Genomic DNA, 27,491 nt, shown 5'->3' on the forward strand with positions numbered 1-27,491 from the left:
TAACTGTCATGCACCTTAACTCAATAGTAATAAGTACGATTTTCCTATAAAAATGTTACCACTGATCTGAAGTTGACTGTACCTAGTTTCGAAAATATGTTTTATTTCCATATGTCAGTAGGCATATGATAGGATACTGGATGGAGGCCACCACAAAATAAGATGGAGAGATGTAGTACCTAGTGAAGGATATGAGGGGTTGCCAAGTATTCGCCAGTGACGTCGTAGACAGACCCAAGTGGAGGCAGGCTTCTGAGAAATGGCACAATAGTCAATATTTCCCTAAATATCTAATTAAAGTAGGCAAGTATTTAACAGTGAAATTAGAAGGTAAAATGATAAGGGAGTGGATTAGTGTGTGAGTAACAAATGCTTCTAGAACCATAACAGCATTATGCTAAAGACTGTTAGGAAGTTTGATTCGATTAACCTATAAAAAATGCACCTTGAACTTTATGAACTGACAATGAGAAAAACGATAATGACCATCTTCGGCAACCCTTCACTTCGTTTGTAATGAAGTGTTGATGACACCATTCCTCCGTACGCAACACTTGCCAACAACTTTGACTCATTGTAAATGCTCATTTAACGCATTGGTACATAGGTAGAAGTATTTAAAACCCTTTCATTGTAGGTAGGTACCTATCCGTCAGTTGCACAAAGTTCCATTAAAGTTAAAGCTTCTTTAAACCTATTGCTGACTCTTCCTTTGTCGATAAAAATAAAAAGTGTTAGCAAAAGATTTAATGAAGCTTTAATTTTAATGGAGCTTTATGCAACTGACGGTATGTCAAATAGAAATATTGACCTCACAATTGATAAGTGTAAACACAGACCCTATCCCCTTATTTTCCACATTGCGATTTTTAGCTCCAATCTAGGTGATACAGGTACCTAGACTAAGTACCTGGTCGGGCAGGCAACCACTTATCGGAACTGGTGTCATCGATTACTTAAGTATTTCCAAGCCTCTTCTAGAAATCCGACTGAACTGCCGTATTAAGCGGTGTTTAACATTCTTTTACTGAGTGAAGTAACATACTACAGGAACATCGGTTAGGAAATGTTGCTTGAGTAACGAAATCAATATTGTCCTTATACCTACCTGGGTAAATGTTGTAACTTCCAATCTATGTAATAAATACGCAGATGGCGACAACGACAGGCTAAAGGTCACTATAGGGCGCTAAAGAGGATTTGTCTATGGTGAACAAATGTTGTGGGACGGGGGACCTACCTACAGAGGAAACATAAGGAAGTAGGTATATGATAATTCGTAAAGGATAGAGCAATACCTACGGGCTTAGTGCATAGTGCGATTCGAAGGGTTAGTCTTGGAACGCACTAGTGAAACAGCGGGAAAATCTTGTTTAAATTAATACAGTTAACCTAACTATTCAATAGGTAGGTACAAAATTAACCTCAAACGAACGAACCTGTTCAAATAAACCCACTGCTCCAATTAATAAGCACCTGATATGGCGGAAGGCGAGACCGTTGAGGCAACGCACCGGACACTTCCGCGCATTGTGGCTGCGAATCGGGTCGCGGGTGCGCGGGCGCATGGGCCCCATGCTTACGACCACAGATATAGAATAGTAGATAGATTGGCAATGGAGTGATTTTAGTGGCCACAACTAAAGTACGGAAAAAAATCATCAGCTGTGCCTTTTTTGGGTATCTACTTCGGTTCGGCAGGTATTTGTAGTGTTCCTCGATTTCAATCATTGAAAATTTTAAAAAAATCGCCGGTATTGTAGTTGACATTCGCGCTTGCTACATTGCACAGGGCCACTACAGGTCCCTAGAGTTAGCTTTTGGACTGATACCACATATATGTCTAGCTTTGGCAATTTATCAAAGGGTAGTGGGACCTAAATCTACGATCGCAAGCACGCAAATACCGAATTCGAATTTGAGGAAAGTAGCGCATCATCACGCCACTCTACTGACGTATTTCAGTTTTGGCTTCACTAACACCACACTAGATCGCCAATCTATCTATACTATTGTATATCTATGCTTACTACAGAGATTTTCACACCATACAGGCACCCATGAGCGAGCTCTCGGGACAGTAATTGCTTGACGTCGAGTAGTTAGGCGAGCGATTACGTGTTTATTCTAGTACAGTTTGTATTATGTAAAGTGTTTAACGACTGAGGTAATGTTTATCTCATTCATGCGCTTTGTATCGAGTAGGAATAGTTGCTTGCCACCTAGGTTTGTGAAAATTTGTTACAGTGGTAAGTTTAACCCTAACATAGGGTTAATTGTGTAGAAGATAAGGCACCAAATTGGACCTAACTTTTGTTTGGACAAAAATTTTGTTACAAATAGATTCCCATTGAGATAACTTACATAAAGAAAATGTAATATTTGTGGAAGGTTTAAAAAATGAAGAACATAATGCACATTACTTTGACTTTTTATTTACAATATATTAATATTCTCTTTAATTTTTTTCAGTTTTTTACGTTATTTTTCATTTCAGGCACTAAACATACATCCTTTCATTTTATTTAAGCGTAAACACACGTTTTAACAGTAATATGTAAGACCTCACTTTTCAAAATACAAGTGCAACATAAGTGGACACAAACTATTACAGTTAAATTAAATACTTTTAGCAAAATCCGCCTTTGGCGTGAAGAGATCACCTGCGCAATAATCTCATTACAATATGGCTTAAGTAAGCTTTAACCTAAACTACGAACTACAACGGCATTCCATCAAGTTATAACAGTTATTGCACAACTAAATAACATTAAGTGAACAAACAATTTAGCGCAGAAGTAAATAGTGAAATATTCGCATCACTTAAAGACCAAACGTATATAAAACGTCGGTCCAATATACAAATGATGCACTAACAACAATCCAAAATAGAAGTACAGAAAATCATGCGTTTGTTTACCTAATAATACCTAAATACTAAAGTAATTTACATTCATTACAAATAAGTTACAAAAGTGAGGTCCGTCAGAGGTGTTGAGATGGGAATAGAGATTATCAGGAAATAGGTACACAACTCGGTTAAGTGTGTACAAGCAGTGTCCCTTTATAATTTCCAAACCATGCAGCAATTTGTTCGCATCCCATAACATTCTTCTTTTAATAAATTCCAATCAATGGCTTTAAAGTTTCAACGATATTACACAAACATTTTTTTCAATGTATAATAATCGCCATAATAACTTGTACTTTACATCTAACAACTAAAATAATAAGAAATTCGAACATACCCAAAACCATTCAAACAAATATTGCAAGCTAGTTACTTGTCACAGTCAGGAACGCATTTGTCCGTCGATCGAACCAGTGAGAAGCGTGGGCGCAGTCGACCAGTGCAATCACAATTTCTGCTGATCGATAATATCATGCACAAAAAAACGAAAATCAACCTAAAAATGATAATATAATCGGTGCTTCCCTCTTGGCAAGAACTCTATTATAATTTGGTTTTATAGCGATATTTTTTATAAAAATATTATCTTTTTATTGCCACGTTAAAATTTGAGATCTACTAATTATTACTCTAAATACAAGTTCACTGTACATCATACACCATGAAAGACAAATCAAACAGGTACTATTTAACATCCTTGATATATTTTTGTTTTGTCATCGCATGAACTCCTTGCTTATTCAATATCGTAAATATGTCTATGGTAATATTAGCTCTAATAGAAGTATGTGACTGAATATCATATAAGAAAATTTACTAAAATAATTGGTCTCTCAACATACGCATTCAAACACATATTTCGTATAAAGCTCTAATTGCATTACTATTTAGAGGAGTATATAGAAAACTACTCGTAACAACCATATATACGAACAAATAAATAGCAACATTAAGTATTCCAAAGCCAATTTTGTTCGGAGCATATGCTTAACACAAAACGAACATAAATTATTTCTAGGGTGTTTAATTTTGACAGGAAAAGGGGGAGTGTCACACGCGATAAGTACAGTTCAAATCTTACAACTTTGCCGCTCTGAAGTTAGGTGTTTTTGCTAGGGCATGCGCAGTTGGTACATTTGGATTTTGTTCGTACGTTTTGAGTGCGCAGTGACTAGTGGCTAGCTTCGGGACGGCAAAGTGGTTTGGGGTGAGGTGTATGGGGGTTGTAGAGTGACATCAGGTGAGGCGGCAGGAGGGCAGGCGGCCGCACGACGAGTGCCAGCGCCGCTTGCGCCGGCTCGACTCCGCGTCCGACAGCTCGGCCGTCGACAGGGTGCGCGATCCACCGTCGCCCAGCTCTGGAACACGACCTTAACATGGATACCAGTCTTTTGACAGGTCGCAGATTACACATTACCTACTTAGATACTTCGTTATTATGTTATTTACAATAGCATTTCTCAGAAATTAAAATTTCTCGAATTAGCCCTTTCGCAGACGGTGGCTTATCGTAATACACAAAAGGATGAGACCAGATTGCAGAGTTTAGCATGTACGAAGGGACTTAATAACTTAAACCTTTAACAAACCCCTTCACAAAAATAATATAAATACTTAAATAAATCTGAAGCGAAGTATCTAAATAGCATGTACTAAGGGTATCTACAAATTGTCACTCCCATGTAAAGTATTATTCATCAAATTAGTGAAAGAACGCAAACATACAGTATGTATATAGAAACATATATTTTATACTGTACTTATTAAACGCATCATAAATTAAATCTATTTTGGTAGGTATATAATAAATGAGTGTTTGTATGTTATAAGCCTGATATTGTTATAGCGGATATATTGATTGCTATAAATAGATAAGGCTGTAATTGAACATTTTTGGCAGTCGTTACGGGTAGTCAGAAGCCATTAAGTCTGAAAACCAGTCTAGCCAAAGGGTATTGGGCTAGTCAGGTATAGATAGTTCAACTCAGATTTGCGCGCGGCCCTATGTGTGCGTCGGCTTGTAAATATACTACTTTCATTTGTGTGACAGTGACGTCGAGTGTCGTCAACGATATTGGTCTGTGGCAACCCTGTTGACAAGACGTCAACAAAACTTCTCCCAATTAATTAATTTAATTTAAATATAATTTAAGTGTTATTTTATAAGTTATAACATTAATTCGCAATAATAATAAACTCCTATTGCTGGGACGGTAAATTTTGTGATATACTTTGTGTTTTACTGTGTAAATATAACCAAGTCTCGGCCTGTCAAAGTTCGAAACTTGGTATAACGATCTTTGAAAGTTTTGAATTAAAGTGCATTGTCATCGTGAAATCCTGTAAGTACTATCTTTTTTCAACTTAATTTATTACTGAGAATTCTTATTCTTCATTAGTGATTACCGGAGAGAATAATTATCATCATAATAGTGCCTAGAAAATAGTTTCTCACACAAACTAAAACACTTTTATAAACACCTACCTGAGTTATTGTTTTTTCTGTGCAAAATGGAAAGAATAATGACCAGGAAAGCCACTGCACGTTTGGAGGAAGCTAAACTCCAACAAACACTAGTGGAACTTAAGAAATATAAGGATTTGTGTGGGGATCTACAGAGGGAACAGGATGACAATGAGAAGGAAGTACTAAATATTTTAAACAATAATATTAAATTAAAGAGTGAGATGGCAGAACTGCACTGTCAATTAGTTAACATCACAGAAGAACGGGATAAGCTCCAACACATTGTTGACCAGTTTGACCGGTGCAGCGATGAGTTTGACACAACTCTCAAACACAACGCTGAACTGAAGTGTAGGTTGAGTGAGGCCCAGGACACTATTATTAGGATGGAGAGTACCAGCCAGAGACTTCAAACAGAGCAAACCAATGCACTGTTTGAGGAACTGGTTGGTACCACTCCGGTGCAGTCTGCTGACTCACTCTTGAAAAATAGTTCTCAAATAGTGACTATTGACCTGACTACTGACAACAGCTTTGCATCAATATCCCAGGTCAAGCAAATTATTGGCAGCAAAAACAAAGTAAAGAAATATGCCAAAATAAATAAATTTATTAAAAGGACTCAAAAGTTAATAAAAAATAACAAAAATAATTTCACCAAAACCTACAAATCATTAAACAGTTGTAAAAAATTGCAATTAAATTTCAATAATAGTAAAAAAGAATATGAGGTTGATATGCAGCGTCTGCAGTCAAGGATTCTCCATTTACAAGAATCATTGATGGCAGTTACATGCAAATATCAAGCCTCACAAAGAGAAATGGGTGAGTACATACTGGCAATGAACAGCTTGGTTGATCTGTGTAGTGAGAATGAGAAAATGTTTAATTCATTAACAAACAATCGAACACCAGGTTGTGAACAAGATCTGCCAGGCTGTTCAGGGTTAGATGGTTCTCATCAATCTTCTCATTGTATTAAATTAAATAGCTGTAAAAAAAGTACTTCCTTCGACACACAAAAACCAATAAAATTAATACAAAAGGAAAAAATAATTGCAAAAATAGTAATATATAGCGATGAAATTGGACAAAACATGTGTCACAGATTACATCAACATTTAGGTGACCAGGTAATAAACTATTGTATGCCTGAGGCTACTTATGAACAAATATTAGATAAAATACTAAGCAGTAGTTACTGTCCAACTACTACTCTGGTTGTAATAATTGGGAGAAGAGGAAATGCCACTATTAAAACAGTTATTAAATACTTTGAGTGTTTATCTCAATTAAACGTAGAGAAAATAGTTTTGTATGCTTTTCCCTATGGCAAGGGCTTGTCGCAGACAGAAAACAAATATAGACATAAATGCAATCTTAAAATACAAACTATGACATTGTATAATGAAAAATTCAATTTTATTGACTCTAATGTACTCATTAGTAATAATTATTTTATGACAAAAGATAATTATTATCCCTATTTTAACAACCAGAACTCTGATGGCATCTTCCAGTTCGGCTCTTACAATATTAAAAAATTGTGTTGCGGAATGTGACAAAGGTTTTGAATTCACGGTTGTCAGCTCTAAGGATATTATTCAAGCGTTTAAAGATCTCGATGTAAAAAAGACTGCTGACCTTTGGGGATTGTCAGTTCAGATAATCTCATCGATAATTGAAATAATTTCACCTTATTTAGCAACTGTGTTCAACTCTTGTGTTGCATCAGGTGTTTTTCCTGACTTGATGAAACTTAGTAAAGTAATTCCATTGTTTAAATCTGGTAGTACAACCGATCCATCAAATTTTCGGCCAATTTCAATTTTACCCACTTTGAGTAAAATTTTTGAGAAGTTAATATTACGTCAATTGTTGAGCCATTTTAATAGAAACAACTTGTTGCACACAAAACAATTCGGATTTACCAAGGGTCGTTCTACTACGGATGCGGGCGTGGAATTGCTTAAAAATATATTCGAGGCCTGGGAGGATTCGCAGGATGCGCTCGGTATTTTCTGCGACTTGTCCAAGGCTTTTGATTGCGTGCACCATGATATACTCATCAGGAAACTTCACCACTATGGTATCAAAAACAAGGCTCTTGACCTTCTGACTTCTTATGTGCATAATAGAATTCAGAGGGTGGATGTCAATGGTATGAGGTCGTCTGGATCTACGGTCACCATGGGGGTTCCACAGGGTTCAATTCTAGGCCCTTTTTTGTTTCTTATTTATATTAATGACCTCCCTTATCACGTAAGGGATAATCACAAGATTGTGTTGTTTGCCGATGATACTTCACTCGTTTTTAAAATCAAGCGCCAACTCGACAATTTTGACGAAGTTAACAATGCACTCTCAAAGGTTGTTCATTGGTTTAATGTCAATAATCTTCTTTTAAATGAATCTAAAACGAAGTTAATTAAATTCTCAACGCCTAACGTAAGGCAGTTACACACCAATGTACAACTAAATGGAGTAGAGTTGAAGCCTGTTGAGTCAACGGTATTTCTTGGTTTGACCGTTGATTCCAAACTCAATGGGGCCCACATATAGTTAAATTGTCAGGAAGGCTTAGTTCAGCCGCCTATGCTATTAAAAAGATCCGACTTATCACCGATGTGGACACAGCCAGAATAGTTTATTTTAGTTACTTTCATAGTTCAATGACGTATGGGATTCTCCTTTGGGGAAACTGTGCGGATGTTGAAACTATATTTATTTTACAGAAAAGAGCTGTTCGAGCCATTTATAATCTGGGTCCAAAAGTTTCTCTCAGAGAGAAATTCAAAGAAATAAACATTCTGACTGTTGCCTCTCAATATATTTTTGAAAATTTAATGTACGTTCGTAAAAACATTTCTAACTTTGTTCAAATGTCTGATGTTCATTGCATAAATACTAGGAATAAACATAATCTTGCTGTACATGCTACTCGCCTCCACAGAGTAAGCAACTCGTTCATGGGTCAATGTATACGCTTTTACAATAAACTTCCCAAAGCGGTTCGTGATTTGCCTATCAAGAAATTTAAAAATCATATTAAATCCAAACTCTTGAAAAAAGGATATTACAAAATATCTGATTATTTAAATGATAAAGAAGCTTGGGAATGAGCTGCTCGCTTAGTGAGTGATATCTTTTTAAATGCCTGTGTATTGTTACTTTTGACATTTAAATATTATTATCATCAGATAACTTTTATTAATGACATTCTTTTATTGACATTTATATGTTATAATTGTATTTTTTTATTTATTATTATTATTGTGAATGTGAGTATCGTGTATGCGAGCAACATTATATATTCTTATAACATAAATACTGTCTGGCGGGTTTGAGTATTTTTGAATGGCCTACGCAAATGTTCTGCAGATCTGGTATCGTCGTGTGACAGGTCGTTGAGCTCCCTAAGATATGGTTGAGCTACACGACGACTGATGCATGCGTGCCGTCTGTTGGGACTGGTCAGCTCCAGCCTGATGTGGCTCTTTCCTCAAAAGGCCATTCCAGACCGCGTACATGGTGACACTCACACATAATTATTTCATTTATAACATGTTTGGACTTTAAAGGAGACTATGACCCTTGAGTTTGTTTCGGCGTTTCTTCTCAGGGATCAGTCAGTTAGGAAATGCCGGCCTCAGCGTTCTTAAAATGACGTGTAAAAGTGATGTAATGTCCAACTTGCAAAATAAACAATTTCATTTCATTTCATTTCAATTTCATTTCATTTCATTTCATTTCACGTCGTCCGAGGATGACGTGTTCTTATCGCTTTTTGTTATGGGTACAGTCGTTTACGAAAATACTAGTTATTCACGACTCAAAGCTTTTTATTATTAAATATGGTTTTTATTTTCTCATACGTCTTTTCAAATTGACATTGACAGTATCTAAGAAATAAATAAGGTGAAATATCTAAGATGAATTAAATACTCCTTACATATTTTCAGGCTGGGGGTACGCGGACAATAAATAAAAGTGTGGACTAAGAATGTAAAAAGAGGTATAATCTAGTATAATAATGTAAACAAAATGTGTGGGGAATTAAAATAAATTAAATTGCTTCGCATAATGTCGACCAAAATAAGACGGAAATAATGAAACTCATAAATGAACGTTTAAGTCAAATTGATGAAGGAATGTGGGGTAATACTTGTCGACATGTACAAAAGAAAAAAGAAGAATACTATAGACATTTTGACATGGAGTCAGAATTTATAATTCATCTTGGAGAGTAGCGAATCCGAAAATTCATCATTTGATTTTTCAAGTAGCGATTCATAATCATTATAAATAAATAAACATTAAATTACGTAATAACTGTTTTTCTTTAAACACCACACACTCCCATATAACCCCTAAATAACTGCATTGTACCCGACTGTACCTCTTGTCACGCACACAAAGTCACTGTATATGTACAAGGGTTACCCACACATAAGGCCGCGCGCACGACTGAGTTGAACTTACTATAAATGGCTTTACGAGGTCAGATAGGCAGTCACTCCTTATGAAACACTGACACTCAGCCGCATCCGGTTAGACTGGTAGCCGACCCCAACATGGAATGCTTGGGAGATGATGATAGATAGATAAGGACTGGGTAAGGCAGAAAGCTCGTTAGATGGGGTTTCCGACACTCTCATGCCACGAACCTAACTCAAGGAACAAATGCGAGCTCGTACGTGACCGGCTATGCGCACATCATCAGGCTCTGAAAATTGTACACTACATTTACCCATGTGTTTTTACCACTGAGGAAGAAAATATGAGCGGAGATCCCATAATACAGTTAGGTCGGACGCCTTCTTCTAAGTCAAGTAGCCACAATCTGTTACGAGGGAACTTAAGAGGCATTCGGGTTATTTGACACATCTGACGAAGATTTTTGGTTTTATAAAAAATGAGCGAAATCCAAAGAAGGCGTATGAGAGAGTGTAGCCGGTAAAATTCCTCGTTCCCCTCGAACACCCGGATGGTGTCACGTAGTTTCTTAGGAGATTTTGCGTTATGACATCTCCGCTAGTCATTTTGTTCTCCATGGTATTTACAGAGATTAAGTACTACAATAGACGTGAAACGACAATGTCTGACAGTGCATGCCGTGAATAATGAAAACATTCGATACTGTTAAACGTTGCAACATTATTAAAAAGTGTTGTAACAAAATATTATGATAGAGTGAACAATGTACTCGTGAGTGATAACTCAGACAATATAACTATGGCCTATATAATATTACGTAGAGAGACATAAAGATAATGGCGATTGTTTAAAAGTGCACGTAATGCAGTCATTTATTCGAATACGAATCGGTAACAGTTACAAAGTTAGCCAGACGCACGTATAAAGTGCAGCTTATCGATTATTGAGTTATCAACATTCATCATTCCATTTCAACATTACAGTTTTTTCCGATATATCATCTCTTTCTAGCTAGACTCTAGCTAAAATGTAAGTTATGCTGCATTTCGAAAAAATAATATAGCACGTTGAAGGCATGGGGTTGGGAAGCAGAGCCTTTCAAGATTTAAGACATTAGAGAGAACAGTTAAACAGAACATCGACGAATAATAAAAATAACAGCGAGAATATTACGTATTATTATAAATTCTATATCTACTACCCTGTAAAAGAAAACCTTTTTCAGCGACACAGGGATTATTTACAAGAGTGCGTAATAAATGCTTAGCCTTAATTTCAACGTGATATTATCTACATACAATTCACAGCTTCAACAAGATCAGAAAGGCCCATGTTCACCGACACCACAAGTATCTTTTTCTTAAATGTTTACCACGTTAAATTTTCGAGGTAAACAGTTGTTTTTTTAAAGGTTGTGTAGGTATGATGTCGGTGTACTTGGGCCGTAAACAGATTACAACTAATCCACACTACAAGTCTCCAAATCTACAGCAAGAAAATTATAAAAAGACTAACTTACCGTGCCTATAATCCCGTTCAGTGAAATACTCCTGTGCGGAGGGGTAGTGACGTTCCACCAGGTACGGGATAACAGTTGAGGTGTGCAGCTCGTCCGAGCGACGCGACCGCGGCGTCACCAGCCGCTCCCCGGCTTCTAGCGGCGGACGAGCTTGCACCCAACTGGAACATTAAAAAAGTAAATGAATAAAATTGATAGATAGGAAACAGTACATACATAATTTTTTCACCCGCGCAGTTTCACCCGCGTCACGGGGGAAAATCTTCCCGGATAAAATAGGCCTATGTTACTCGAGGATAGGGAAGCTTCCCAACATTGAAAGAACTTTATCAGACTTTAGGGTACAAACAAACAAAAAATATTTCCTCTTTATTATTATTAGTATGGAGTATAAATTAGAATAGAAGTATAGAGACAGAAATATAGGAAGAAGTCCCAGCAGTACAGATGACAATTATTTTTTACCCATCTTTTGATTTTGTTTGGGTGTTTAATAAAATGTTTATTCTAAACCCGGATCATGTGGGAAAATCCAATACACAATCAGACGAAGTTGCTGGCTAAATGCCAGTTACTTCGTAAGATGGAATTCCCATACTGCATAATTTATTAATCACTCATAAAGGATATAAAACTTAAATAAAAATTATAATAAAAAAAAAACATTAATACAATGTTACGGAGGAAAAGAAACCAGACGAGGTTATCGTAATAAGTAACATGTTAGGCCCGACGTCGGATATATCGATAATTAATTGTTTCATTGTTTACTTTTCTGTAAGGAAGCTGGCTGTATAATTAGTAGCCAAATACATTTAGAAACAACCAAAGATACTGAATCTACACAAAACCAATACATACAGCTACAATCAAAGAATGACAGGAATATAGGTTCCCCTTTTTAGCACAGAGATCTAGGCCATTTAAATATAACTAAATAAGGCCAATTCTCTACCTGGCCCTTCAGGGCACAGTCGTGATGAGTTATAAATAAACGTTCAGATAAGAGGGCTATCAGCAACTTATTATATTATTGAACAAACAAAGTACTTACTTTGTTAGTAACAATAATACAAGGCCATTTTCCCGCTGTAAGTGACTACTTATACCTAATTATATTTATGTCAATGAATCACTGGGATACATGTTTTACCTCCTTGGAATGTTCCAATGAGGTTGAACTAAAAAGGATGCATGTACATTGTACACCTATTGCAATCAGCCGGTCAGAAATTATGAATATTTATGATACAATAATATCTTGACTGTTTTCCGGCCAGGGGGTTAGGATATTTAGGTATGCAGGAATGTTTTCGTACACTGGACCTATAAGCTAGTACCTATATTCATAAATGACTGTATGCATATCCTGACAATAGCACGATAAGGATTTTGAAGATGCAAAACAATCTATTATGTCCTACCTACTTGAAATTTAGTGAAAACAATTTAATTCAATGACCCATTATTTAAAGCGACAAGTACCACAAGTGCACTCAGGTCATGTTATCATTATTTACAGTTTCGCACGTTATCCTTGATGCGAACATTTTCTTTACCTAAGCGCAAAGTCGAATGAATGGTTATTTATGCGTAAACAACATAATCTCGACAATCGCTAAGTGGAAACTATTAAAACGTTCACCTTTAACATAACCTCCTTAACAGACGTTTTACATGTTATTTTGTAAATAACCTAGGTACATAAAATCCTATTTTATTATTTGCTGAAACGCATCAAGTGAAGTTCAAATATATTATGCTTGAAGCAACAAAATGCTACTCGACTCAAGTGTCATAGATATTTCCTGTACATAGTAATGTGAGCTAGCAGTATTTGTAGAACAAATGGCATTAAAAATATCCTATCAATGCAGTTTTCTTTTTGTCAATATCAAGGTCAATGTAAATGTCTCAATCAAATACAACTTGCTTATAGAAGTATAACAAATACGTACGACTGTTGAGAAACTTGTTTGAATCCTAATTTGCATCATCGAATCGTCATAATTTTATGTCAAAAAAGCAAAAAACTTAAGGTTTGCGATTACACGGTTGAAATCGTCTAAAATAACTTTACAAATAAATATACTCAAACTAAACAATACATTGTTAGGTAAGAAAAACTCAAAAACGGCTGAGCTTATTTACGTCCGAAGCTAAAGGACACAGGACAGGTACCTGGCGATGATTAAAGGTACACACTACACTTTATTCGGATGTACGAAGCATCTACAAATGGGAAACCAAATAAAGTTGATATACTTAAATTATAATCAGAACCTCACCTCGTGTTATAAATAGAATCTCAGGCATGAATCAATGAAACGCTTTGGAAAATCTTTCAGTAGGTACTTATTGGGAAGCTAGACTATGCCCAAGTAACATACGCCGCATTTTACCCAGAAAAGGGAAGTAGTTCTCACGGGACACGGGAGAAACCGCGGGAAAACAGCTAGTAGATAATAAATATAAGGGTCAAAAATACATACGAGTGCCTCCTAATCTCGTGCACAGTGGGCCTAAGGTCTGGGTCCCTCTTGAGCATGTTAGTTAGAAGCAAGCCGAGCGTGGGGCCCAGCGAGGGTGGTGGCGGCGCCGGCTCGCCGCGACCGATCGACTCCAGCAATCGGTATACGTTGTCACCCTCGAACGGGTACCGGCCCGTCGTCATGTTGTACCTGGGAAAAATATAGGTGTAAGTATGTTATGATGCACAAATTTTGGAATAAAACATGTCTAAGTACAGTTTTCGCAAAACTCGAAGGCGGTGAATAGGTAACTAAATTAGTAGTAGGTACTAGCGCAATGTTCCATAACGACAAAATGTTTGGAGAGAAGTATACTGTTGAGTCTACCAACCATTTTCGTACTTATTGTGTCATCTCTAGATGTCATTAGTTATGGTATGTACATGTTATGGACCAAGTGATAAATTGGGCAGTATACATAATGCCCGGTCATTATGAAAAATGCCCAATATGAGAGTGCAATTTGATAATAATTATTCAAATAATCAAATTGACCGGGCACTATACATATTGCCCGTGACCGGGACACTATACATATTGCAATTTATTACTGTGAGCATATTAAGCAATAAATTGATAAAACGCATTATTTCGCTAGTCAAAACAGGTAAATCTGAGATTATTTGTTCTCACCAAACAATGCAGTGTATTTGCCCAGAAGCTATACTTAGGCACTTAATAAATCAATGACTTAATGAAAATAATTTATTTATGTATACAGAGTGACAAACAAGTGAACACATATAGCAGTTAGCATGATTAATAGTTTTTAATTAATCATGAGTCACAATGTTTACTAACAAAATAATGTGCAATAGGTGTGTAATTGAACTTTGAAGTATTACACCCAAATTTTTCGCTATTGCAACCCTTGGCAATAATGAAAAAGTTTTAATATTTTTCTAATTTCATATTTTAGGAAAAAAGTGTAAATGAATTAGAGACCCAAAATTAAAAAAAATATATATTGTATTTAAACTTAACATAAACTGTCATCTGAAATCATAATGAGACCCACACAATCCTGAGTCACGCAGATAATGCGCCCTTTGTGAAAGGAAACAATGCTAAAGCAAAAGGTCAGTGTTACTGGGTAATGTTCTATTTTCGTTGACTTACAATGTAACTCCACTGCTCCAGATATCGACTTTGACGCCGGAGAATTGTTCGGCGCCGTTTGCGATCTCTGGCGGCTGAAATGCTGGCGACCCCTGCCCCGTGTAACATGTGTCCTCGGGCGAAAACATGTCTAAAGCCTGGAATATCAAACGTTAGCTTTTTATGTTTCAAGACATTGTATAGGGAACAAAATGTTTTTGTGTAAAAGAGTAATATGTATGTAGAGTATTATGTATCTTGAAATTACAAATTAAATTGATAATTTTGTACAAAGCAGGATGTGGCAAGGCCAGAATTGTGTTCTTGGTTATTTTTTATTTGAATTATAGTTTGTTTGGAAAAGCCTCAGAAAGATTAAATCTATGCTTATTTGATTTTACTGCTTGATTTCCTATTTAAATTAAAATAACGTAACAGTATCAGTAGGTACTCTGAAACATTGAAAATTATATAGTCTGCCAACAGCTAGATTAGCAAAATTAATTTAATCAAGTTGGCAAATCCAATGCCATATGGTAGGTATCTGCAAGAGCATCAATTTACAATATTGAGGGGCTTAACATTACAGTAGTAAATGATTGCTTGCTTTATTAACAACAGTAACAAAGCCACATTCAATTCTCTTGTAAAGTGTATAAGCACTTGTATGCTGCTATCAATTGAATTATCTAGCCAGATTAACAGTAGGCCGTTAATTAGATGACAGAGTACATACTACATGCTCTGCACTTTATATGCCTCTCTTGACACTGTAGGTAGGTACCTACTCTTGATATTTACTGACATGAAATTTTATATTGCTTTACAATTTTCAGATACCTTTACAGCTAATTTGGTCTTAATCATATCATGCTTTCAATGAGAGATACTGTGAAATTTCATGAGAATTTTTGCAGCTGTTTACAAATATATACTTCCTTTGAAAAATTAAGTAAAAGAGTAGACTAATTTACCTCAGCAACTCCAAAATCAGTGATTTTCAGTGTATGGTCTAGAGTCAGCAACAAGTTTCCTGGCTTGATATCCTTGTGAACAACCCCCTGACCATGCAAGTACTCTAAGCCGTCCAGAAGCTGCGTGAAGTAGTCATGGGCTTGCCGCTGAGGAAACTTCTTGCCTGGACTTCCTTCCAACATATCCTAGACAAGAGGATTAAAATTATTGGTAAACATGAAAATGATAAATTGTTTGATTGAAAATTAAATTAATTTGAAGGTAATTTACAAGTAAAAGATATAGCTGAAAAAGCAATAATATGCTGAATTGATTGTTAAATACAATGTTCATTGTTACAAATGGTTGCAACAACAAAATAAGCAACAATATGAATAACCTGAGCGGTCTAGACCTTGAGGGGTCACACTCAGTAATCTTGCTAAATTATCTAGTTGAGTAAAGTTTACGGTCCAATAAAATGAGATAGTGCAAGTATATTTCTGTGTAATTCTGAGTATCCTGACTTGGTAGAAATGGAAAAGTATTGTCTTCATAAGTAAAATTGAAAGTAAATATTTATAATTTACTTCATAGGTGCTAGGATAACTACAATTTATTGTACTATAAAATAAATTATATACATACCTGGAGTACACCAACACAGAACTCCATCACAAGGTACATTTTCTGCTTCTCATCATTATACATAACATCGACTAGTTCTATCACATTTTTGTGTCTAAGTATTCTCAGCAATTGTATTTCTCTCTGTACATTCTGTTCACCATTTGGTATTCTTCTCAGTTTCCTCTTTTTCAATATTTTAACAGCTCGTCTACACAGCGTCTCAGAGTCCAGCATCTCTTTAACTTTGCCATACGACCCTCCCCAACACATCTCCCATTACATACTTTCCTACCATTTTGCATTTTTTCTTCTTGCTTCTATAAATTATATCTGCGCTATCAACTCTATGAAAACATAAATTAGTTTGGTCTAAATTAAGATCTAATTCATCTATTTGATCGTTGTCTAGCCATGTCACAGAGTGGGGCTCGGGACTTCCATCCAGCATGAAATTGTCGTCGCTCTCTTGCGGTGCAATGATGTTTGATACCTCATATTCCACATTGTCCGCATCTGGAAGACTTTCACTACTACTGATTTTTCTACACATTCTTGGATCCATTATCTACCAAAACAACACATTTGTAAATCTATGCGTACTGCAAGGCCTTTTGTCATGAGATCATGAAGGCTATATCAAAATAAATTTATTTAGTTAAATTACACATATCTCAAAATTTACACCATTGATGTGGACGAATAACCATATAAAAATTATACTCTTTTTAGTTGTGTGTAATAAAATATGATGGTAAATAAAATTATGAACGATCGCGCAAATGCTCCATTAGACAAGAACCACAGATAACAAAAATATTTGTCTAAAATTGTTTTTGGATTTTGAAGTTCGTCTGTCAATGTTGCCACTGTAAAATCGTCTAAATAACCGCATTTAGTCGATTCTTTCAAAAGTTTGTAAAAAAAAAAGTTAATAAGATGTATTTTAATCAATGGTTTAATAGCATTAGCTAAAATTCAATCATCGGAATCTTTTATTCAAGTTTTTATCTCTATTTCATTTTGTAAATAGTAAGTTAAATATAAAGTTCTTTGCTGAGAGTTTTTAATCAGGAACTTGTAAAAGTACCAGGCGGTATGTATTTCACTTTCTTAAGAATGTTGATGACCCTCTGTCTCAATTTCTCCTTATATTCTAGCCTTTACCTGTTTCAATAAAACCCATCAATTTACATAGGTACCTCAGTTTTAAGGCCTGCAGCGGTTAGCTCAGACGACGGAATCCATTTTACTCAGCCATTACTATATTTTAAGTAAAAAAATATGTCCAGGCTCTTGGTCATGAATGTATTTTTGTTATTATAAGGGTTGAAAAGAAAGCATTACAAGTTTAGATAACATGTAATATATTCATATGTAAAATATAAACTCTTTTACAATACAAGTTACAAAGTGTATAACATCAACAAAATATTATGTATTTTAGTAGGTCCCTATTTATTAAACGATCACTCATTCTTGTAGTCGAAATTTGAATTGACCGCATAAACATTTTGTTTAAATATTAGGATAGTATTTTTTTAATTATTACGGTGGTCAACTCAGTTGTATTTATGTTTGAGTGTGTTCATCTCGTTCTTGAGAACAGCGAGGCGTGTGAGGCAGGCATCACGCCATGCGCGCCTCTCCTGCAGTTTGTCCAAAGGTACCATGCGGTTCAGCTGTTCACAAATCGTGGCGGCACTTGGGCTGGTGGTCATTCGTGGAATCTCTCCCATTGTCTGGCTGACGCTGTGGATTGTGTCTCCGTATCTGAAACACAAAGATAAGTTAATTTTATTTTAAAATTTCATATCATGTGTCGGTAAAGGAAATCATGTTTGTGCATACTTGGATTACCTTCGTACCTAAAATCGTAACATAGGTCTTTTGGAAAACATGGTGCTAGCCTTAACATTAACATTAGAACAAATAACTAGACCTAGTAGGTCGCAAGTAAGTAGGTACAATTACTGTCCCGTTTGGAAATTGATCCCGGGACAGGACTAACATCAACTCTCCCACCGGCCGCTGCTTCACATACTGAATATACTGAATCCTGATTCGCTAGAAAATTCAGTTTGGTATAAATGATCAATTTGTTATCACCTATCTGATGTCATCTACTTTAAAGTTTAACGAACCTTTCAATGTAAGACTTCATGCCCTCCGCGTTCAAATGTGCAGTCTCCAGAGATCCGAGGAAAGCGTATCTCATTCCAAGTCCTTCTGAGATTACTTTATCGATGTCTTCTACGTTGACGACCTTCGCGTCGACCAATCTCAAACCTCATCCAGAATAGCATACCTAGCAAAAAACATTTAGGTTAAAGCTTTTATTTAAATATTTTTCAACAAACTAAATAGGTAGATACTAGATACTTAAACAAAGCCGTTTCAATCTGATATCACCTTAACCTACTTAGGCTCATGTCTTCGCGTAACTGTCCTTGTTGGACCTTGCTTTCAGTACAGACTAATGTTTTGAAAGCAAGTTCGCATTCATGTTTTGTGATTTTGATAGATAACAATTCAAAAACAAGACTTTACCTGAACGCTCTTAGCATTGTCAGCAAAAGCCTTCCTGCCCTTAACCTCGATAGTTACGCATTGAAATGTTTTCGATATTTGGGGCTCTAGGCATGTTTTGCTCATCATAATAGGGCGATTTCTCCTCTGTCGCCTCCTCTGGAAGTAATATCGAATACTTACTGAATACGGTTGAGCACGAATCCATCAATCTCGCGGGTTAGAACAACTGGCTCTTGACCAATCTCGAGCATGATAGCCTTTGTCTTCTCGCAGACTTCTTTCTTGGTCCACGGAGCAGGAACGATCTCCACTAGGGGAACGTAGTACGGTGGGTTCACTGGGTGAGACACGATGACCTGGAAATAGTTGTACGCCATTTATTATTATTTGAAGAGGAAGATATTTTTTTAGTTTGCGACATTCATAAAATGATCGAGCATTTTATGGAGTATCTAAGTCTACGGTATCTATCTACGGTACCTAAGAGTACGATATAGGTAAGTACATAATATTTACAATACCTCAGTATATATATTTCGAACATAAGGAAGTTCAAGAACTGATTTACCTCAACATTTTGCAAGGAATGCAGTGCAAGTATCTATAAGTATGTAGGTACCATGTGGGAGAACTTGTTTATGAATAATCCAGTCTACTTTCCTTCTTATGGGAAAATTATAATAACCGCAATTTATACTAGTAAATTGTTTAAAAATTGTAGAGGATGAATTCTTTGGCAATGTCTCTTGGATTTTTTAATAAATGCCTAATTTCCTAATTGCTTATTTATAGGGTACTTAGGTAGATCATCGTATTGGGGTCGGATTCCAGTCAAATCCAGACTAACCGGATACAGCTGAGAACTAGTGTTTTACCTACATGGAGCAACTGAAGGTGCATTTACCTGTGCCTTATGTTTCAAGTTCTCAGAGAACTTGGATGGTAAAGTAGTGCTGGTAGAACTAGACAGGATAGTCTTGTCATCGACCACTTTGTCCAGGTCTGCGAACACCTTCTTTTTCAGTTCGAGACTCTCGGGAACACATTCCTGGATGAAGATAGCCCCTTTGGCTAGAGATGCCAAATCCGAAGTTCCTGGAATTGTGGAGAGAAAAAAAGTTAAAAACTATTTCTGTTTTAAAACACGCTTAAGATTTTTGCATACTTAAGTCTAACTTTAAAACAAACATTCACGGCAGTGAATGAGTGAGTGAGGCGTCTTAGGTAATTTTTTTATCATTATCCAGTGTATTCTACCTTGGTACTTGCTTACTAAGTAAAAACCACTGAAAAATAATTTCCCTTGCTATAATGTTAAAATACCTGCCTAGGTTTAAGTAGGTGCCAATGATGCATCTTATAATATGAAATATAAAACATATGCAATTATATCAAAACGATAGGGACAATACATACTTATTTATGGATCGATAACCATGCACTTACTGCGCTATCAGATACTTCATGAACCATGCTTCAGTAAACAGATAAACGTACAACACTCATTATTATCGATTGTCTTAATTAGGGAAAATATTCATTATCATTTCCGTATACTTAAGGACAAATAGAACAGAGTCCCATATAGATGTTTTAACAAAGCTTCCAAAGAAATGTTATCAGTTTTCTGTTACATAATTTGTCTGCGTATCTGCATTGTTTGTCGGCTAAACTAACAAGGCTGGTATTTGTCTATTTGATTCGTGTGTAAACTAGATACCTATCACACTGTTGTTTATGTTAAAATATGAAATAGCGCAAGCATTAGGTAGGTAAGTATTTATTTTCAGGCGATGAAGATGTGGAAGAATTTTTCAATTTAATTAATTTAACAGTGTTGTTAAGTAATTAAATCTACTATACCATCTATATAATACCATCAAATATAGGTATCACTGATAAACGTTTCTTAAACAAAACATAATTTACATAATAAATCACGCCACTGGTAATTTTTATTATCTTACAACATAAAATTTTATCAAACCGCTGTTACTCGAAAGTACTGGTCTAAAGCTGTTTACACTCAGTAAATTAATCAATTCATAAACAAATGACAGCTAGTATCTATAGCTAGTTAATAAATTATATATGTCCCTAAAGGCGCTAGCCATGAGCCTGAATTCTCTTCGTAATCAATATCAATATTTAAAGGTTTTTCTTAGTCAGAACTATTCTAGGGATTGTTAGCCCCAGATATAGAATTTTCCGTACAAATACCTCTTACAGCCCATTAATTTTTCATGCTTTCTCAAGCTAGACGGTGTCTTAAATGATTAATAGATAATATATCTCACCTTTAATACACTTGAACTGTGCATCAGCATCCAGTTTACCGCGGAGCAGACCGTCTCTCTCCAAGGTCTTCAACTGGACCTTAATGTCAGCCAGGGCATCGGTGACCTGCTGCGGGATGATGTCGAAGATCGTCACTTGGTAGCCCACGGATGCGAACAGCATCGCCCAGGAGCGACCGATGAGGCCACTGGAAATTGTGAATGGGAGATGTTAAGCAAAAGTTTTATATGTAAGTACTTAATTATTATGGTAACCAACATCATCATATTATTAAGTTTTTCACTATTTTAGAGTCGTTTTCAGTCCACTTAAGCAGAAGCACCTGGGATCCAGTCTTTTACATAGATCATCCGGTTATGTAATTTCCTTAAGATAGATAACTGGTCAATCTGGTAAGTACCTCTTAGTAAGACATAAACGTAAACTTCTTGCATAAGAAAAGGTCAATGTTAGTAGGCCATTGCACCCAAATACTGCAGGAACGTGTATAGCCACTGCAGCCATGCGCAAACGGAATTTTAGGTAGCTAGTTATTGGAGTCATATAATTGTGTGAACTGATTTTAATGCGATTCGATTCATGACGGTGGGAAATAATGCGGTATGAAGATACGTATTTCAATTTTCATAGCCGAAACCCAGTAATAAATAACATGGAATTGGTAAATATCAGCGGTTTCATCAGTGGCGGATTTACCAATAGGCCAAGTAGGCCAGTGCCTAGAGCGGCAGATTTAGAGGGGCGGCAAAATTAAACCATAATTACCTAATAAAATGTTTTTACTAAAAATAGATACGTAGATTAGCAATAAAATTTCAGAAAAAGCCTCGCTTTGGTCATGTCCTGTTAATTTTCGGGTTCACCCTTTGAAACCTCAAAAAAAAAATACGCGCTCGCTGCGCTCGCGGCTCCATGTCAGGTTTCACATTTTACCTTTGATGTGGCATTCAATTCCAGAAAAAAACATTTTCCGCGCACGTCCGTTATGGCTTTTTACCCACGACGGAACGGAGCAGGTATATGCGTTTAGGGTGAGAGATGTGCGTTTGTGTGTTTGTGTGTGCGTTTGTGCAAAGTAATGTTCCCTCCTATCTTCTAAACTAATGATCTGATTTTGATGCGGTTTTCAATAACGTATTTGTGTTCAATGAGTTCATGTTCTTAGACCGGTGTCATGACTGTAACTCGCTAGGGGGCGCCACAATATTAGGGCAAAACAGCAAAGTAATGTTCCCTCCTGTCTTCTAAACTAATGATCTGATTTTGATGCGGTTTTCAATAACGTATTTGTGTTGGATGAGTTCATGTTCTTAGACAGGTGTCATGACTGTAACTCACTAGAGGGCGCCACAATATTAGAGCAAAACAGCAAAGTAATGTTCCCACCTACCTTCTAAACTAATGATCTGATTTTGAGACAGTTTTCAATAACGGATTTGTGTTCCATGAGTTCATGTTCTTAAACAGGTGTCATGGCTGTAGCTCACTAGGGGGCGCCACAATTTTAGTGCAAAACAGTAATGTTCCCACCTACCTTCTAAACTAATGATCCGATTTTGATGCGGTTTTCAATAACGGTTTTGTGTTCGATGAGTTCATGTTCTTAGATAGGTGTCATGGCTATAACTCACTAGGGGGCGCCACAATATTAGTGCCAAACAATGTTGCAATATAATGAAAACGTCTGATTACAATTCTGTTTTCATCAGCAATGTGTACGTGCTTAATGCATGTTCCCAAATAATAAAAATTACGCCAGTAACTCACTAGCGGGCGCTACAATATCTGTGCAAAATAATATTGCAGTAACATATTATATAGACTATAATTCGTATATGCTCTCTAAAAAGTCTGAAATAAAATTAAGCAAAATTAAAAATTTTGAAAAACCCCCGACGGTAAAAATCTTATTGAAAAATAATAAAATAACTCAAAACCCCCGACTTAACCCAATTATATAGGAATAACCGTCGGGGGCTGCCTTTTCTATATGAAAATTCAATAATTAATTGAGTGTATTTTATGTCATCGTTAAACATCTACAATTCTTCAATAATTGTATTCACGACACTAGGAATCCTTTAGCTGGTTTAATGGCAGCCCCCGACGGATATTCCTATATAATTGGGTTAAGTCGGGGGTTTTGAGTTATTTTATTATTTTTCAATAAGATTTTTACCGTCGGGGGTTTTCAAAATTTTTAATTTTACTTAATTTCTGCACATATCTTACTTTTGACTTTGCTTTGTTATTTTACAGTGGTTTTTATTTATTTTGTGTCCTTAGACTAAAATATTTTCGCGCTCGCTTCGCTCGCGCTCCTTACATATGAACTGTGTCTTATGCATTGACTTTCAACATCTTTTACTAAATTTAATCATAAATAAATAAAAATGTTTATTTGTCTCAAAACAGTCAGAACAATTTTATAAATGAGACAACCCCAGTAAGTAATTAACATTGTTAATAGATATTTAAGTTCGTTAGTTTGGGTTACCCATAAACTGTTCTAAGCACTTTGATAAACATATTAATCACAATCTTTCAATACGTAGGGGCCAGTTGGGTAATGAATGCACAAGGGCGCTACATAAGCTCATTTACGAACATTAGCTAAAGACGCCTTTGGCTCCAATTACTTTTTCAGACCATAATCTATAAAAATTTCGCGCTCGCTTCGCTCGCGCTTATTTACAATTGCTTCTTTCTTCTCTCATCGCGCCAGCGAGCGCACTAAAATAATCAAAATCTGTTCAGTTCATCGGTTGTAGTGGTAGTAGTAATGACAATTGTTAACCTGAAAACCAGATTCCCACAACCTTTTAAGGGCTGCATACTTGGGGGCGGCACACCATACTAATAACGGGATTAAACTTACGTATTGAATTCAAAAGTCAGTAGGGGCGGCAGAAATTGAATGGCCTACTAGCGGCAAATTTGCAAATCCGCCACTGGGTTTCATCTGCTTCCTGTGGGAACTACTCCACGAGTTTAGATAAAAAGTACCTAGATTTAGGCCTTCCCTTGTAAAAGAGCTAAGTATTTAACACGGATAGAATTTTTCAAAACGGACCTCTAGTTCCGGAGCCCATTAGGCTTGAAATAATTTTCTAATTTTTCAGTTACAGTTTTCAGTTCCCCTTTTTGGGTGAGAATAAAATAATAGCTACAATAACCAGATTTTTCATTATTGGCTTTATTCAATATCATTATCTGGAACAACAAATTAACCCCTTATGAACTTTACGATAACGTTCCTTATCATTCATAAACCTATCGTAATTGAGAATCAGAGCTTGAAGTTTGATCGTCAAATCATCGATATTATTAGTGTTATGTATGTAAGTAAAATAATAAATAATAACAATTTACAACTGAGGCTGGCCTTTCAGAATAGATCAATTCTGTAGCATTGAAATTATTTAAGTACTTAAATACCTACCTAAGTGTTTGGTTTAATTTAGTGTTCTTTTTGTAATTTTTTATTGTTTGATTATTATTCTATTGTTATTATGGTAATTAAGTTATTATTATTTAAATTAATAGCCCGATTTTTTTCATAGTCAACCTAACAATCTTAAACCTTTTTTCTGTGTCCTTCTTCCTAAAAACGTGTAAATGTTTTAAAAATGTTATGTGTTTTGTTTTTGGAAAATATCGAAGGAAAATACTGCATTAGGTACCTACTTAAATTACAGATTAAAAAACGTTAACCGGCTTCGCCTAAAGTGTGACTTGATAAATAAACCGAAAACTAAAGTGTAAATGTACCGGCAACATACATAAACTATGTAAGTTTGTAGATACCAAAATGAAAAAAGACTACATACTTATAAGTATTACATAACTTGAAACACTATTTACAATTTAACAAAGACCTCCCATAAATTAACTAAGTAAGTAGGTAATTTAGATTTTAGAAAAAGGAAACTTGTAAATTAGTCTCGGAAAACTGCTATTCTTAATAACATCCTGCCTGTAATAAATACTAAGTAGCTACTTTATTAACAAGGTCACTCATTAAAGAAAATAATCATTCAGAAATGACCGAACGAACATAATATTAAGTGATCGATTCTTACCTGCCAACAATGCCGACTTTTTCAGTTTTGACGGAGGCCATGGCGAGTTCGTTGCAACACGACCGAGTCTCGACTAGCAAATGACAGGGACAAGCGGCGCGCGCCGATTAATACCCCCCCAGCTAAACAAACTAGCTATCGCCAGCTGATACAAGGTTGACTCTCAATTTCGCGACATGAAAAGAATGTACACAACGTGAATAGTAAAATAAATTAAAAAAAGAAAACAAAAAAAAAAAGTTTTATTTCCTTATTTTTAATTTACATTTCAAATGTTGGTGTTCGATATGTTTTGCTTATTGATGCATTGAAGAGAATTATTGAGACATAAATTAGAACGTACTTTAAATAAATAGGTGTAAGTAGGGGGAAGTCCCCCAGTGGCGGACACCTAAGGTTATTTATAAATAAAACAAAAAATTGTTTAAGAAATGTTTATTAAATTATGATTTATATAAGATGACAAAGTTAGAAATCAAATTAAATTATCAAAAATGCAACCTCTGCTCCAAAATAATTAATACTATCAATCAAACTTTGGTAACAAAAAACGTAATTTTAAAAAGTGGCACCTAATACCGGACGGTTATTTGTACCACACCGGAAATTTCAAAATAACCAGCATCGATCACATATTTAACCATTTTCACACTCTAGAATGTCTTCACATGCTTCACTTATCCCCCCACGACAGGATGAGCACTAGATCCAGTCTTCTAAGCCAACTACGAAAATTGTCTCACTTCTTTTGACATAACCTCATCAATAGCAGTTTGTAAGCTCTGTGGCTCCCAGGATCCGTTCTTTTTCTTGTCTTCCATTTTAATTATCTTCTTTCTCTATAATCCAAAACAAAATTAAGTAATTAGAATGAATGACGTAAATTCTCATAAGAAATATTCGTCCGGCGCTAAGGGACGACTTAGTGTCCGGCGCTAAGAGACATTTTCGTTCATTAGGTGGTACCTACCAAAATTATTTAAAAGATCTAATAATATTCTACCATTTTACGGATAACAATCAAGCACTACTTTTTTCTTTGAATACCACTCAAATGTAAATCCATCAATATACTAGAATTACTTACATTCATATTTACGTGACGCAGTGATTTCGCACCTAAAAAAGCAAACGGTTGCTCCACCGTGGCCGTGTGCGTCGCAGGTGAGGTGCGGCGTGTGATCCTGTACCTGTGCCCCCGCGCCCCTTTCACTTGTATTTTGAATCGAATAGATTTATACTCGCTTAAATAGTCCGCTTAAATACGACTGTCCGGCGCTAGGTGCCGTCCGGCGTTACGGGACTTCCCCTACTTTCACCTTTGAACTACGCATGCACTAAACGTAGGTCACCCTGGATCAATTTTAGGGCTATAAAGGTTGCCAGACTGCCACTTCTTCAGTTCTCGTACAGGGAAAATTACTTACAACTCGCAAAACATCTTAGGATGTCATTTCAAATAGGTAGTACCTACCTAAGTAATAATTTCATCATCACATCACTTGAGTACAGTATGTCTACATTATGTTCATTTTAAATTAAATTGAATATCTCTAATGGTCAGTGAACCCATTAGATCGATGATACACATCTGTGTCTTTATCGTTCAAGTGCCTGACGGACGCTTCCTATATTCTATCTATCTTTTTTTTATTAGAGAGGTTTTGCTTATTAGAGATAGGAATACATAGAATATTGGCCAGGCAGTCTGCGAAGGAGCGATCAGCTACCCGAACTCACCGCCCACAGACCCACGTCTACGGTGGCCGGGAGTCGTCTCGCGACACCCGGCATTTTAAGTAAGGTGTATACCTGGTTTGCTCTTTGCTAATAGCATGTCTTGCCATATTATGTTATGTTAGATAAGGTTATATGGCATGGGAGTAAATCGATATACCTAGGTAATAACCCAATGTTTACACACACATTATTATAGATTAGATTTCGTAGCACATTAAATGCATCCCGTGCCCATATGATGTCTATGTAATGTATCTAATATCAAACATGTACCTAAATTTATGTGTAGGTCCAT

At 36.0% G+C, this 27,491-nt stretch overlaps 2 protein-coding genes and 1 long non-coding RNA gene across 3 annotated transcripts; all 3 read right to left on the bottom strand.

The window, feature by feature from the left end:
* Nucleotides 1-2,413: 2,413 nt before the first annotated feature.
* LOC110375260 (serine/threonine-protein kinase STK11) lies at nucleotides 2,414-17,365 on the bottom strand. Its single transcript, XM_021333314.3, is given in 7 exon segments — nucleotides 2,414-4,269; nucleotides 11,335-11,495; nucleotides 13,827-14,015; nucleotides 14,985-15,121; nucleotides 15,938-16,123; nucleotides 16,566-16,806; nucleotides 16,808-17,365. Coding segments are annotated over 7 exon segments (1,338 nt in total). The 5' UTR covers nucleotides 17,110-17,365; the 3' UTR covers nucleotides 2,414-4,147.
* Nucleotides 17,366-17,894: 529 nt separating this feature from the next.
* LOC135116839 (lambda-crystallin homolog) lies at nucleotides 17,895-25,611 on the bottom strand. The gene is given in 7 exon segments (XM_064034424.1): nucleotides 17,895-18,317; nucleotides 18,689-18,830; nucleotides 18,833-18,852; nucleotides 19,257-19,432; nucleotides 19,981-20,171; nucleotides 21,374-21,561; nucleotides 25,457-25,611. Coding segments are annotated over 7 exon segments (969 nt in total). The 5' UTR covers nucleotides 25,498-25,611; the 3' UTR covers nucleotides 17,895-18,106.
* Nucleotides 25,612-25,876: 265 nt separating this feature from the next.
* LOC126053677 (uncharacterized) lies at nucleotides 25,877-26,598 on the bottom strand. The gene is made up of 2 exons (XR_007510415.2): nucleotides 26,544-26,598; nucleotides 25,877-26,295 (listed from the first exon to the last, which is right to left on the bottom strand). It is a non-coding gene; the product is annotated as an uncharacterized LOC126053677 (long non-coding RNA).
* Between the last annotated feature and the right edge of the window lie 893 nt (nucleotides 26,599-27,491).

Source organism: Helicoverpa armigera, chromosome 4, assembly GCF_030705265.1.
Source record: "Helicoverpa armigera isolate CAAS_96S chromosome 4, ASM3070526v1, whole genome shotgun sequence".
Taxonomy (NCBI): domain Eukaryota; kingdom Metazoa; phylum Arthropoda; class Insecta; order Lepidoptera; family Noctuidae; genus Helicoverpa; species Helicoverpa armigera.